This window comes from Sapajus apella, unplaced genomic scaffold (assembly GCF_009761245.1).
Source record: "Sapajus apella isolate SASKATOON/1434 unplaced genomic scaffold, GSC_monkey_1.0 scaffold3, whole genome shotgun sequence".
Classification (NCBI taxonomy): domain Eukaryota; kingdom Metazoa; phylum Chordata; class Mammalia; order Primates; family Cebidae; genus Sapajus; species Sapajus apella.
This window is the reverse complement of record NW_022436943.1, coordinates 66,357,005-66,370,242: the sequence shown is the minus strand read 5'-3', so window position 1 is coordinate 66,370,242 and position 13,238 is coordinate 66,357,005. Positions and strand designations below refer to the sequence as shown.

Here is a 13,238-nt window from a genome sequence, read left to right as displayed (position 1 = left end):
TGGAGGGGGCTGGGAAGCCAGCAAGCCACCATCTCCACCGTCCAATCTTGAAGGCACCAGCCCAGTGCCTCTGCTGTGTTCTTGCCCTGGAAGCACGTCACCCAGTCTAGTCCACACTCCTGGGAGGGGACCGCACATGAGGCGGGAGACCAGGAGGCAGAGTCACCAGGGCAGACAGTGAGAGGGGTCCTCTGGTGCTCCTTTGACCCCCCAGAATGGGACCCCTGGCTTTCTCCCACCCTAGTATTCCAGGCGTCCAGGACAGCAGTCCCGAGCCCCGCAAGCCAGGGGCATAATCCACCTGCCGATGGGAAAGAGATCTGCAGGAATTCAGAGATCATCTCACCTGCGTCTCACCAGCAGCTTACCTGCATGCCCCAGAGGAGGGAGAGGCTGGGAAGACTCCAAGGCGACAACCATGGAGCCCTAGCAGATCTGCAAGCTGGGAGTCACAAGGCATTGCACAGGGGACCAGGCGCAGTGGCTCAGGCCTGCACTCCCAGATACGGATGCTCAGGAGGCTGAGGCAGGAGGATCCCTGGAGCCCAGGAGTTCAAGACCAGTCTGGGCAATATAGCAAGACTGGCTCTACAAAAAAAATTTTAAAAATAGCTGGGTGCAGTGGCATGGGCCTGGAGTCCCAGTTATTCAGGAGGCTGAGGTGGGAGGATCCCTTAAGCTCAGGAATGTGAGGCTGCAGTGAGCTATGATCACACCACTGCACTCCAGGGCAACAGAGTGAGACCCTGTCTCTAAAAAAAAGAAAAACCCAATTCACAGATTAGGCTAAGAGGGCAGGTGGATGACTCCGTGGCCAAGAGCAGCCCTAGAGAACCTCCAATAAATCGAAATGGCCTGGCAGAATCAAGGGGTGGACAAGCTCAGAGGCAGAGCTGGAGGGAGGGTGGGCCCCTGCCCTGGGCCACAGCCTGAGCGAGGCCAGAGGGAGCATGCCGCAGCAGCCACCGCCACTGTGCACGGGCAGGCAGTAGTCCAACACATTCCATGGAGCCAGGGAAATAAGAGCTGGGACGCATCCCTGCATGTGAACATGTAGCTGTTGTCACGTTGCTATTCTTACTGTGCCCAGAGCCTGTGCTTGTCCCCTCCGGCTGCCAGAGCAGGACTGAGGGATGGAGGAGTGGCTTAAAACAGCACACACAGACTTGCTCACTATATCGGAGGCTGGAAGTGCAAAATCGAAGTATCAGCAGGGCAGATACCTCGATTCTGGAGACTCCGAGGGAGGATCCAACCCAGGCCTCTCTTCTCACCACTCATGGCCCTGGCAGTCCCAGGCATGCCTTAGCCTGTGGGCACACTGCTCCAATACTGGCCTCCATGTTCACGTGACTGTCTACCTTATTTATCTGCACCCCAAGTATCCCTCTTCTTCCTCTGATAAGGACATCAAACATCGGATTTAGGGCCCAACTCAACATCTCAAGATCCTAAACTTATTTTCATCTGCAAGGACCATTGTTTTCAAATAAGGCTGTGCTCCTAGGTACCAGGGATCAGGGTGTAGACTTTTGGGGGACTCCATTTGACCTTCCACAGAACATGTGTGTCCGGTTATGGGGGCGGAGAAAGGGGAGGAAATTTGTTGAGATTCTTCTGCTCCAGCCTTATCTCCTTAGGGGCTTCCCTGGACCACCACCCCCCCATGAAAACACACCCCTGCCCACCCACAGATCCATTCAGCAAGTGTTTGCTGAAGGTCTGCTGTGTGTCAGACACCAACCTTGCACCAGAGAAAGAACAGGAACAAAGAGCAGACACCCCAGCCCTCTGGAAGCTCCAATCACAACAGGAACACAGACAGTGAAGAAGAGAGATGAGAAAAACCCACGTGCCAGTCAGGTGGGGGTGAATGCCTCAGGAAAAGTCAAGTCAAGCAGGGAAAGAGGATGGGAACTGTGATGTCTAGATTCCTGACCAGTACAGGCCTCTCAGGAAGTGGCCTCAGGGGATGTTTGCGAAGGGCATTCTGGGCAGAGGTATAACCAGGGCAGAGACCCTGAGGGGACGTGCCTGTCATGTCTGATGGATGGGATAGGGCCATGGACTTGGGGTGGGCTCAGCTGGAGAGGGCAGGGGACATAAGGTTGGGTAATGGGACCAATTACTGGGCCTTCATGTTTAGGCCCTCATGCAAGGAGAGAAGGGACCACTGGGGGCTCCCCAAAACCACCCTGAGGTTCAGTGGTTCACTAGAAGGACTCACAGAACTCAGAAAGGGTACTATCTATTACAGCAATGGATGCATTAAAATCAGCAGTGGCAAGGACTCACGGAACAGAACCCAGGAGAGACCAGCATGGGTCTGCAGGTGTCCCCACCCAGAGCAGGCATGTGGACAGTGCCCAACCTCCCAGCACTGAGGTGTGACAATGAGCACAGCATGCTACGGGCCAGGGAACCTCTCTGCACCTTGGTGTCCAGGGTTTTCATTGGGTTGGTCACACAGGCACACCTGACCTCCCAAGTGGCTGACTTTGGCTTCCAGTCCCGGCAGAGGTCAGGCTGATGCCACATGGCCCAAGGCCCCCAGCATGGACCACGTTGTCAGCACAGACCAGGGGTGTCCAGTCTTTGGTCTTCCCTGGCCCACATTGGAAGAATTGTCCTGGACCACACATAAAATGCACTTAATACTAACAATAGCTGATGATCTTTAAAAAAAAAATCACAACCAGAAAGAATTTGTGTTGGGCCGTATTGAAAGCTGTCCTGGGCTGAATGCCCCCTGTGGGCTGTGGGTTGGAGAAGCTTGGCATAGACTCTGATGTGGCCCAGGTAAATACAGACATTCAAATCAGGCAGAACATGCCAAAGGCTTAGAGGGTGTCTCCCAGGAGCTGGTCAGGGCCCATTTCAGGGTGCAGGGTTTGAACACCCCAAACCTTTACTACAGAAGGTCTCAGCAGGATCAATTGGCATTGGTGGAAGCCACACACAGGGGGCCTGGTGACCAAGACTGGTCAGGAAAGAGCGACCACAGGGGATGCAGCAGGGCTGGATGCAGCTCTGCCAGACAAAGAAAGAGGAGTCCCAAATGGCCAGAGCACGCAGCCTCGTGGAGGAGAGGAGCCGGGGTTTAAGTCTGACAGCCACAGGCATTTGGGCTCCAGAGAGAGAAAGTGAAGGAGGAGGGCCCGCCTTGAGAGAGGGAGGAGACCACGGGAAGGCTGTCGGGGCTGCGGGCTGAGGGGGGTTTTAGGTGACAGCTGGGGAGAGCCCTGGTGGTCGGTGTGGCTGGAGGGTGTGCTCAGGCCTCCTGAGGGAGAGTCCCTGTGGGGGGGGCTCCCCCTCATGGTTCCACTGTCCCAGGGGAGCCAGCTGCAGAAAGGAGGGGTGCGTTTGAGGAGAAAAGAGAAAATCTCCATCCTGGAAGGTAGTAAGATGGGCTTGTGGGCGGGAGAAGGCACCGGGCGGGCCAGGGAGAGATTTGCGGCCACCAATGAAAGCCAGCCCGGGTCAGCCTGCTGGTGGACTTCTCTCTCACCCTCGGTGTCCCTCCCACCTGTCCCTTGGGGGTCGGCCGGGGCGTGGGGTGCGTGGCCCAGAGAGCAGGCCCCGCTTTCGAGCCCGCGGGGGGTCCTGCAGCTCAGGGTGTCGTGGGCTTGGGGGCCCCCAGATGCCTCTGGCCTTCCCCCAGATCCTGGGGGAGCAGCCGCGAGCGAAGTGCGCTGCTGCTAGCCCCGGGTGTCCGTGGGTTCCCGACGCGGGCAGGGGTCGGGTCGGGAGCGCTGCGGGACTGGGCCTCCGAGGGGGCGGGGACTTGGGGCGGGGCCTCGGGGCGGGGCGGGGCCTCATACGGGGCGGGGATTCTAGGAGTGAGGCGGGGCCTGGGGCGGGGCTTCGCGGAGGACCTCAAGGACGGTGGAGGCGGGGCCTGATGTGGGTCGTCGCGGGGTGGGGCGGAGACTGAGGCGGGGCATCGCGGGGACTGAGGCGGGGCATTGCGGGAAGGGGCGGGGACCGAGGCGGGACGTCGCGGGGTGGGGCGGAGACTGAGGCGGGGCATCGCGGGGCGGGGCTCCGGGGGCGGGGCCTGGGTGCTGCCCAGGCTTGGCATCTCCAGGGGACGCTCGGCTCCGGCTCCGGCAGGCACAGGCGGCTCCGGGGGGCCGCGCTGGCTCCACCCCCGGGCCCCGCCCTCCTGCCGCGCGCGGGCGCCTCCCAATTCCCAGAGCCGGGGCTGGGGCTCTAGGCGGCGGCGGCGGCGACGGCTGCGGCTCTCTGCTGGGCGCTGGGCGCGGGGCCAGGGCGGGCCGGGAGCGGCGGCGCCGGCGGCGGATCGCGCGGAGGGCGGTGGCCTGAGTCGGCCGAACCATGGCGGCCCCAGAGCCGGCGCCGAGGCGGGCCCGGGAGCGGGAACGGGAGGACGAGAGCGAGGACGAGAGTGACATCCTGGAGGAGAGCCCGTGTGGTCGCTGGCAAAAGCGGCGGGAGCAGGTGGGCGCGGGGGTCGGGGACACAGGGTGACACCGCCCTCCATGAGCCGGAGGGGCCTGGAGGCCGCGCGGGGCGTCGGGGCGCCGGGAGAGCGCGGCGCCTGGAAACCTCTCCGCAGCCTCTCTCAGGCGGCGGGCAAATCTGCCACCCCTGGACCCCTTTGCCCTGGCGGCTGCCCTGGGATTCCCTGAGCGCCAGTCTCCTCCCAGGACCGCCTCCCCATGCCTCTGGACTCAGCCTCTAGCTCTCTGGAGAATCCCCCGAGACCCCGTGAAACCTGCTCCAAATTCCCTTAGCCCAGCCCTTGGATAGGAGCCCTTGGCTCCTGAGGGCAGCCACCCTTCATGCCCCCACCTTCCCACATACTGGCTCAGGGCCTGCAGCCCATGCTTGGGCCCACTGGAAGGGTGTGGACATGGACCAAGTCCTCACCCACAACCTCCACACACACCAAGACACACATAACCCCTTATTCACCCCGACCCAGGTGAATCAAGGGAATATGCCAGGGCTTCAGAGCACCTTCCTAGCCATGGACACAGAGGAAGGGGTAGAGGTGGTGTGGAACGAGCTTCACTTCGGAGACAGAAAGGCCTTCGCGGCGCACGAGGTGAGGCCACTGCCCCCTCCTCATCCTGCCCGGGTGGCCACCTGCTGACCACCCAGCGACCACCCTTCCTCCCCAGGAGAAGATCCAGACCGTGTTCGAGCAGCTGGTGCTGGTGGACCACCCCAACATCGTCAAGTTGCACAAGTACTGGCTGGACGCCTCCGAGGCCGGCGCGAGGGTGAGCACGGGCAAGGCCCTGGGCAGGCAGAGGCCACAGCCAGGTGGGCGGGCGTGGGGACCAACCGGTTGGTGGAAATCCCGAGCTCGCACTCTGCAGGTCATCTTCATCACAGAGTACGTGTCATCGGGCAGTCTCAAGCAGTTCCTCAAAAAGACCAAGAAGAACCACAAGGCCATGAATGCCCGGGTATGGGGAGTGGGCTGTGGCGGCCGGGGAGCAGGATAGGGTCGGGGATGGGGTTGGGGCAGCGTCAGTGACTGGGGAGCAGCCCTGGGGATCAGGGCTGGGGCGGCCGGGGAGCAGGATGGGGTCGGGGATGGGGTTGGGGCAGCCTTGGTGACTGGGATGGGAAGGGGGTGCCCGGCGCCCTAGACAGGGGCTGGGCGCGGATGCGGGGGCGGGCTCCGCAGGCCCAGCCACCTCTCCTGCGCCCACCCGACGGAGTCGTGCGTCCGCCGCCAGGCCTGGAAGCGCTGGTGCACACAGATCCTGTCTGCGCTCAGGTGAGGGCCTGGGCTGGCCCGGCGCTGCGGTGCGCCGCGGAGCCCCAGTCTCTGCAGCGCCTCCTGACCGGCTCCTCCTACTTTCCCCTCCCCCTGCCTGCTCCTTCCCCACGTCTGCAGCTTCCTGCACGCCTGCAGCCCTCCCATCATCCACGGGAACCTGACGAGCGACACCATCTTCATTCAGCACAACGGCCTCATCAAGATCGGCTCCGGTGCTGGCGGGCAGGGCTGGGCTTGGGGGGTGGAGGGGGTGGGGGGCGGGGCAGGGGAAGGTTCCTGGAGCCGAGGGCTGAGGAGTTACGACACCCCAGCAGCTAATCCCGCTTTTTCTCCCGACCCTTGGCAGTATGGCACCGAATCTTCTCCAATGGTAAGTGCGAATTCTGGAGGGATGGGGTCCTGGTGAGGTCCCGCCCGCTCAGCCTCTGCGCTCTCTTACAGCGCTTCCGGACGATCTCCGAAGCCCGATCCGCGCTGAGCGAGAGGAGCTTCGGAACCTGCACTTCTTCCCCCCAGAGTATGGCGGTGAGTGGCCCTGGGTCCGGGTGCCCCTTGCCTGCCCTGCGCATCTGTCCTACCTGTCCTGTGCTCTTTCTCGTTCAGAGGTGGCCGATGGGACTGCTGTGGACATCTTCTCCTTTGGGATGTGTGCGCTGGAGGTACTGCACCCCCCCCCCCCACCTTGTGCCCTGTCCTCCTCCTAGCTGTGCCCTGCCTGGCTTACCTGTGTGGTCCCTTCCCCATGCTTTACCTGGCTCTGTGTCCCAGATGGCTGTGCTGGAGATCCAAGCCAATGGGGACACCCGGGTCACAGAGGAGGCCATTGCTCGTGCCAGGCACTCGCTGAGTGACCCCAACATGCGGGTAAGCAGCCTGCCCTGCCCTCCCCAGTTGGCTCACGGTGCTCAGGTAGGGCCAGCAAGGTGCTCAGGCAGGCCTGGGAGAGCATCGCAGTTTGTGCAGCTGAGGAGTGCACCAGCTGGCTGCACCCTCCCAAAGAGGACCTCAGTGGGAGCACATATTGGTGCCAGGCCAGAAGGCCCTGCAGGGTCAGCACATTTTAAGAACAAGAAGGCAAGAGAGACCCTTTCTCTGTGGCTGTTATCACCATGCCTGTTTTATCGATAAAGAACCCGAGGTTCAGAGATGAGTCCTTTACCCAAGGCTTTAGAGTAAGTGGTAGAGCCAACCTCTGCACCTGGGTCTGCTTCAGTCCAAGTGCTTGACTTTAAATTTCCAGCTTGTGGGGAGACATGGTGGGTGCCAGGCAGGCAAAAGAGGTATGGGATGGAAGCTGCAGCCCCAGCCCCTCTGCTTGGAGTCCAGACTTCACCCCATGGCCTCAGGAGACGGGGGTGCCTGCACGGGGCCGGTGGGGAGCTGGAGCCGGAGTGGGTACGGATGTGGACAGGGTGAGGACCTGTCCACATGGTCGTCTCCAGTGTTGGGCACTGGGCCGATCAAAAGGCTGTGGGTAGGAGGCTTGCAGGTGACTTGAGGGTCATGGCTCCCACTCCCCATGGTTTTTTGAGGGTTGAGGGAAGCAGAGCTTGGGTGCTCCAATCCCAGAACCCAGCTGTCCTCAAGCTCGGAGGACCTGGTCCTGGCCTGGCTGCTGCCGGGACTCCTCCCTGTGGTCATCCCTGCATGTCCCATGTGTCCCTGAGGAGGAGGGACATGGGGAACTCAGGGGCTGCCTCTCCTCGAACTGTGAAGCCAGAGCAGAGAGCCCCTGCACACCACCAGCCCCTCCTCCCCACGCCCCAGGAGTTCATCCTTTGCTGCCTGGCCCGGGACCCTGCCCGTAGGCCCTCGGCCCACAGCCTCCTCTTCCACCGAGTGCTCTTCGAGGTGCACTCACTGAAGCTCCTGGCAGCTCACTGCTTCATCCAGCACCAGTGTGAGCAGCAGGCCGGCCCAGGGGGTGGCCAGGGAGGCTGAGGTGGGGACGTGGAAGGGGGCTCTGCAGGACCCAAGGCCTGAGCACACCACCTTGATGCTCCTGTGGCCACAGACCTCATGCCTGAGAACGTGGTGGAGGAGAAGACCAAGGCCATGGACCTGCATGCTGTCTTGGCAGAGCTTCCCCGGCCCCGCAGGCCCCCGCTGCAGTGGCGGTGAGCAGTCAGCGCCCAGAAGCCTCCCTTTCCAGTGCCCCTGGCCAGCCCCTCATGTGCCTCCCACCTCCATGCCAGGTACTCGGAGGTTTCCTTCATGGAGCTGGACAAATTTCTGGAGGATGTCAGGTGAGAGCTGAGGTAAGGCCGGGGGCCAGGCAGCTGTCAGGCCTGAGTCCCCAGCTACCCTGGTGTGTCCCCAGGAATGGGATCTACCCACTGATGAACTTTGCAGCCACTCGGCCCCTGGGGCTGCCCCGTGTGCTGGCCCCACCCCCAGAAGAGGTCCAAAAGGCCAAGACCCCAACACCAGAGCCCTTTGACTCTGAGACCAGAAAGGTGAGGCTTCTCTCCTGCTGCTCAGTGCCAGCCCTCAGATCTTCCGGCAGTCAGACAAGAGGTGCCCCTCCTTCTCTCAGGGCCTGCATCCCCGCAGCCCAGCTCTCCTCCAGGTGGCCAGAGACCGGATCCAGGCTGATCGTCTGGTGGGGGTCGTGGGGGTTGTAGGGCAGGCGGGACCCTCCCCTTTTCCGGGAGGCTCCATGTCCCCTCAGAACCTTCCCCCACATCCTGCTGCCTGCCCTGAGCCCACTGCAACCATCCATCCTCCAGAACTCACCCGGGGCCCTTCCACCCGCCAGCACTCCACCCAGCCCCGGGTGCTGATTCCTGGACATCCGTGTCCTGGTGTCTCCCCAGACTTCTACAGTGCTGCCTACTGGCCAGCAGCCTCTCTCGGTGCAGTGCAGCCAGAATTCATGTCCTAAACAAGCAAACTGCCTGCTCCTGGCTGGCCACAGAGATCATGAGAGTCCTCAGCTGACACCCAGGCTCTAGGAGGCCTGATCCCAAAGGCATCGTGCACTTCCGTGTGGTCCTGTCCCGGTCAACCTCCCTTTTCCCGTGCCCACAGTTCCCTCTTTGTTCAAGTTGTTCTCTCCGTGGTGAAAGCTCCTATTCATCCTTCAGTACCCAGCCCCTAATGTCGATTCTTTAAGAAGCTTTCCTTAGTTTGCCAGGCCACTAGCGGTGAGATGGGCTTCTCTTAGAAACTCCCCCCTTGACAATCTCTGCTGTCCTTCTGGGCCCCTCTGGCACAGCGGCATGTGCTCTTGCTGCTGGGTTTGTGAGTCGCAGCCTCCCCCCGCTGCAGGTCATCCAGATGCAGTGCAACCTGGACAGGAGCGAAGACAAGGCACGCTGGCATGTGAGCGGGGCCTGGGAGGACGGCGCTGCCGTGGGGAAGGCGGGGGCCTGGCGGACCCCCGAACTCCCCTCCGACCGCGCCCCGCCACCTCCCCAGCTCACTCTGCTTCTGGTGATGGAGGACCGGCTGCACCGGCAGCTGACCTACGACCTGCTCCCAAGTAGGCTGGGCAGGGGACCTGGGCGGTGGGCGGTGACCCCGGGTGGCCGGAGGCGCAGTGGCCTCACGCCTCGCCTTACGCCGTTGCCCCAGCGGACAGTGCTCAGGACCTCGCCGCGGAGCTCGTGCACTACGGCTTCCTCCACGAGGTGTGCTGGGCAGGGTGGTGCTGCCGGGCCAAGGGGGTGTGCGGGGCGGGCCGCACCCCTCCGTCCCCCATGCCTCCCTCCTTCCACAGGGCGACCGGATGAAGCTGGCCACCTTCCTGGAGAGCACCTTCCTCAAGTACCGCGGGGCCCAGGCCTGACCCGGTGTCCCAGCCCCAGGGGATCATGCCAGGGTGCTGCCCAGGTCAGGCCACGTTGGGGAGAGCCCAGCACTGCCAGACCGCCCTCCACTGTGTGCCTGGGAGCACAAAGGCCCGGGTAGTGAAGAAACCCCCACCTCCTGTGGAGCGGGGCTGACCCTGCCTCCAGGTGCCACGGGGTGGGGGTGGGGCAGCCATGGGCCTCCCAGGTCCTTAGGATCAGGGCTGCCCCCAGGACCCCTTCCTATATCCTCGATTCTCTGCCTGGAGTTCCTACCCAGGCTGCCTGGCCAGGGCCACTGCCTCCTTAGCATGCAGGAGGCTCCCCTGCAGGGAGCCCCAGCTCTGGGGCTTGGGGGTGAGGGTAAGCCCTGAACAGACCTCTGCCCGGCAAATGGCTCCATGAGGTCTGAGAGAGCAGCCACCCCTGGCTGGCACCACAGACCCACACAAGGAGCCTGCACAGCAAGCCACCGGTGACACACCTGCAGGTGTCAGGCATGGTACTGGGCACAACTGGGACCTGGCAGGAGAAACAGACCACAGAGAGGTCTGGAGTTGAGGCTGTCATCAGCAAAGCCCCTGATCCCACACAGCTCTGCCCTGGAGCCACCTCTTTGGCCCTTTACCCACCCTGAGGCCAGGATGTGCAGCCCCTCTGCAGATCTCCTCTGGGCTTGCAGCCGCTCTAATGGGCTTTTTCTCTCCTGCATTCCCTGGCCTGGAGGGTTGAGGGACCCCACATCCTCTCTGCTCCTCAAACTCACACCCCCTCCATGTTACCTCCCACACCTCCTCCCTGGGGCAGCTGCTCCCTGGGCCACTGAGGACGTCGGCTCCTGGCTCCCTGCCTCTCTCCCACTCCACTCGTGGCTCAGTCTTTGAGGTTTCTATGCCCTCATGGATTCTGCCTCTGCATTCCTGGCCTCTTGATTCTTGGCTTGCCTCTCCTCCAATTACAAATTTAGTGAAACAGCCTTAAACATTTTAAGTTGTATGTATAAATTTGGCGCATTCATGCTTTTTCAAAAGCATTTCAAATGTCAAACCAGGAAGGCACCCCACTGTATTAGCTCTATACTGCTGCTGTAAAATTTATCACAAACTTAGTGGCTTAAAACAACACAAACTTATTGCAGTTCTGTAGTCTGGAAGTCCGACTACGGGTCTCACTGGACTAGAGTCAAGGCTGGCAGGCTGCCTTCCTTCCTGGAGGTCCTGGGGAGACTCCATCTGCTGCTCCTTCAGGCTGCTGGCAGGACCCACACCCTTTCGTTGGCAGGGCCAAGGTCCTCACTTCCTTGCTGTCTGTAGACTGGGGCCACTCCCAGCTTGTACAGGCTGCCCACATTCCTTGGCTCTTGGCCCCTCCTCTATCTTCAAAGCCAGCAGGTTCAGTCTGTGTCAAGAACCATTTCTCTGGTTCTCTGAAGCCGGGAAAGGTTGTCCTTAAGGACTCATGAGATCAGGTTGGGCCCAACCAGATAACACAGGTTAACTTCCCTCCTCCAGGCTTTTTAATATTAATCACACCTGCAGAACACATTTTGCCATGTAAACTAACGTTCACTGGTTCCAGGGATTAAGGAATGAACCTCTTTTGTGGGAGAAGGGTGGCATTCTGCCTACCACAGCACCCCAACAAAAAAACAAAAACCAAAGCAAGACTTACCAAGGCATATCAAATAAATTAAATGTACAAAATAGTGAATCTCAGTTATCTTAACCATTCCAATACCATTTACAAAATGATTCAAATTCTCTGACCTTCCAACTCAGAATTCGAAATCTAAAATAATTTCCATGTCCTAGATGGAAATCCTGATGCTAAGCTATCCAATTATGCATGGTCCTAAATGGTTTCAGTGGCAAATACGTAACATTGTACTAGTGATTAAACTGAACTTAAAAGCATCAATACTACCATTGCTGCACGTAATCACGTCTGTTGAATTTTTCCTTTTAAGTTTTATCTGTTCAGAATTATATGCATATTGCTTTAAAGTGGAATGGGCTTTTTTTTTTGAGGCCAATAATAGTAAATGCAGGCTCCTGCCCTGATCCTCCCCAAATTCAACTCTCTTAACTGTTCCTTCAGGCATTTGAAGTTCATGTTTCTCAAACTCACGGGCATGCCTTTACTCCGGTTTATTAGTTTTTCTACATTAGGTGTCCCCAGCTGGCATCCTCTGGGAGGAGGGTGGCCACCTGCCTCAGTCTCCTTATGCAGCATCAGTCCTGTGTGATGGGCATCACAGCTGCATGGGTATTATTAAGGCTTCATCACCACACATCTCAGGCGAGAACAGGGTGTTCTAGGACGGCATTTCTTGCACAACTTTTTGTTTTCCCTGGGGTTAGTAATTGCCTAGTTTTTTTTTGTTTGTTTGCCTAGTTTTCTATATGTGTTTGTCATCGATCATCTTTCGACTTTCCTGAAGAAGCATGAATATCCTCTCAGAGCTTAGGACTCATCACACAACTGACTGCTCACTTTTTTCTCTTCCTAGAGCCCCCTGCCCAGGCTGCTTGTTCTCGGACTTGTGGCCCAGCATGGGTTAACTCTTCCCCGGGGTCCTGGAATCCTTTCCTCTTCCTTCATGTGCCCCGTTTGAGGAGGAACATCCTCCAAGTTTCCCAAGAGGGTGCATAGGAAGTGAAGGAGTCTTTGCCTGTTTGTCTTTATGCTAACCTCACATATGCTTGACAGTGTGACTAGTTACAGAAAACTTGGCTTGGTTGAAAATACTTATTCCAAGGATTTTGAGGGTGTCACATCATTTTCTTCTAGTTCCAAGAACTCTTGTGCCTTTCTGAATTCTGGCTCTTCACCTGTGATCTCTTCTTTGTGTTTTTTACTTTGTCCCATTCCTTTGGAAATTCTCAATGATACGTCTTGATGTACAACTTCCCTTACACCCGTTGTTCAGAAAACATGACTGTTTGGTTCTAGGAAATTTTCTTGATTTATCTCTTTGTTGGTTTCTCTCATTTCCTTATTTTCTGGACAGTTTATTTAGACGTTGGACTTAAAAAAAATTTTTTTTTTTGAGACAGGGTCTGGCTCTGTCACCCAGGCTGGAGTGAAGTAGTGGGATCACAGCTCACTGTAGCCTCCAACTTCTGGGCTCAAGTGATCCTCCCACCTTGGCCTCTCTAGTACCTAGGACTACAGGTGTGTGCCACCACATCCAGCTGGTTTTTTAAAAATTATTTTTTTATAGAGACGTGGCCTTGCTATATTTCCCAGGCTAGTCTTGAACGCCTGGGCCCAAGTGATCCTCCTGCCTCAGCCTCCTGAAGTGCTAGGAAGGCAGGTGTGAGCCACCGTGCCTGACCTGGGCTTCTCTTTTGAGATGCAGTCGTGCAGTGGCAAGAGCACAGGCTCTGGAGCCATTCTACCGCTCCCTGCCTTGTGATGTTGCACAAAGGTAAAATGGTAAAAATGGTAAAATGGGGATATTTTCGGTAAAAATGGGGATAACAGCTGTACCCACTGCGTGGTACTGCGTTGTGAGGATCCCACGAGTGAATGTGTATGAGAACAGTGCTGGGCACCATGTGCCCTGAGTACACATTATTGTCAAGGGAACCCGTCGCCAGAGGGTAGTGCTTATGGCTTCACCTGGTGGTGGTGGCAGACCAGCCCCCACCTCCCATCCATCCTCTCCATTGTGGAGGCCTAGTGTG

The 13,238-nt window shown here is 58.8% G+C and overlaps 1 protein-coding gene across 2 annotated transcripts; it reads left to right on the top strand.

Annotated features, from left to right (window-relative positions):
• The first annotated feature begins 4,123 nt into the window (after positions 1-4,123).
• On the top strand, positions 4,124-11,596 carry NRBP2 (nuclear receptor binding protein 2). Of its 2 annotated transcripts, XM_032255634.1 has the most exons (18): positions 4,188-4,461; positions 4,949-5,071; positions 5,148-5,249; positions 5,349-5,438; positions 5,715-5,755; positions 5,876-5,970; positions 6,105-6,128; positions 6,200-6,283; positions 6,362-6,417; positions 6,527-6,622; positions 7,526-7,658; positions 7,773-7,875; positions 7,954-8,004; positions 8,079-8,214; positions 9,029-9,082; positions 9,179-9,242; positions 9,335-9,390; positions 9,480-11,549. In XM_032255634.1, the coding sequence occupies exons 1-18, from the start codon at positions 4,339-4,341 to the stop codon at positions 9,546-9,548; spliced, it is 1,500 nt and encodes a 499-aa protein (XP_032111525.1). In that variant the 5' UTR covers positions 4,188-4,338; the 3' UTR covers positions 9,549-11,549. The 2 variants fall into 2 exon arrangements, with proteins under 2 accessions (XP_032111516.1, XP_032111525.1); XM_032255625.1 differs by having other exon boundaries at positions 4,124-4,461; positions 9,335-11,596.
• Positions 11,597-13,238: the final 1,642 nt, after the last annotated feature.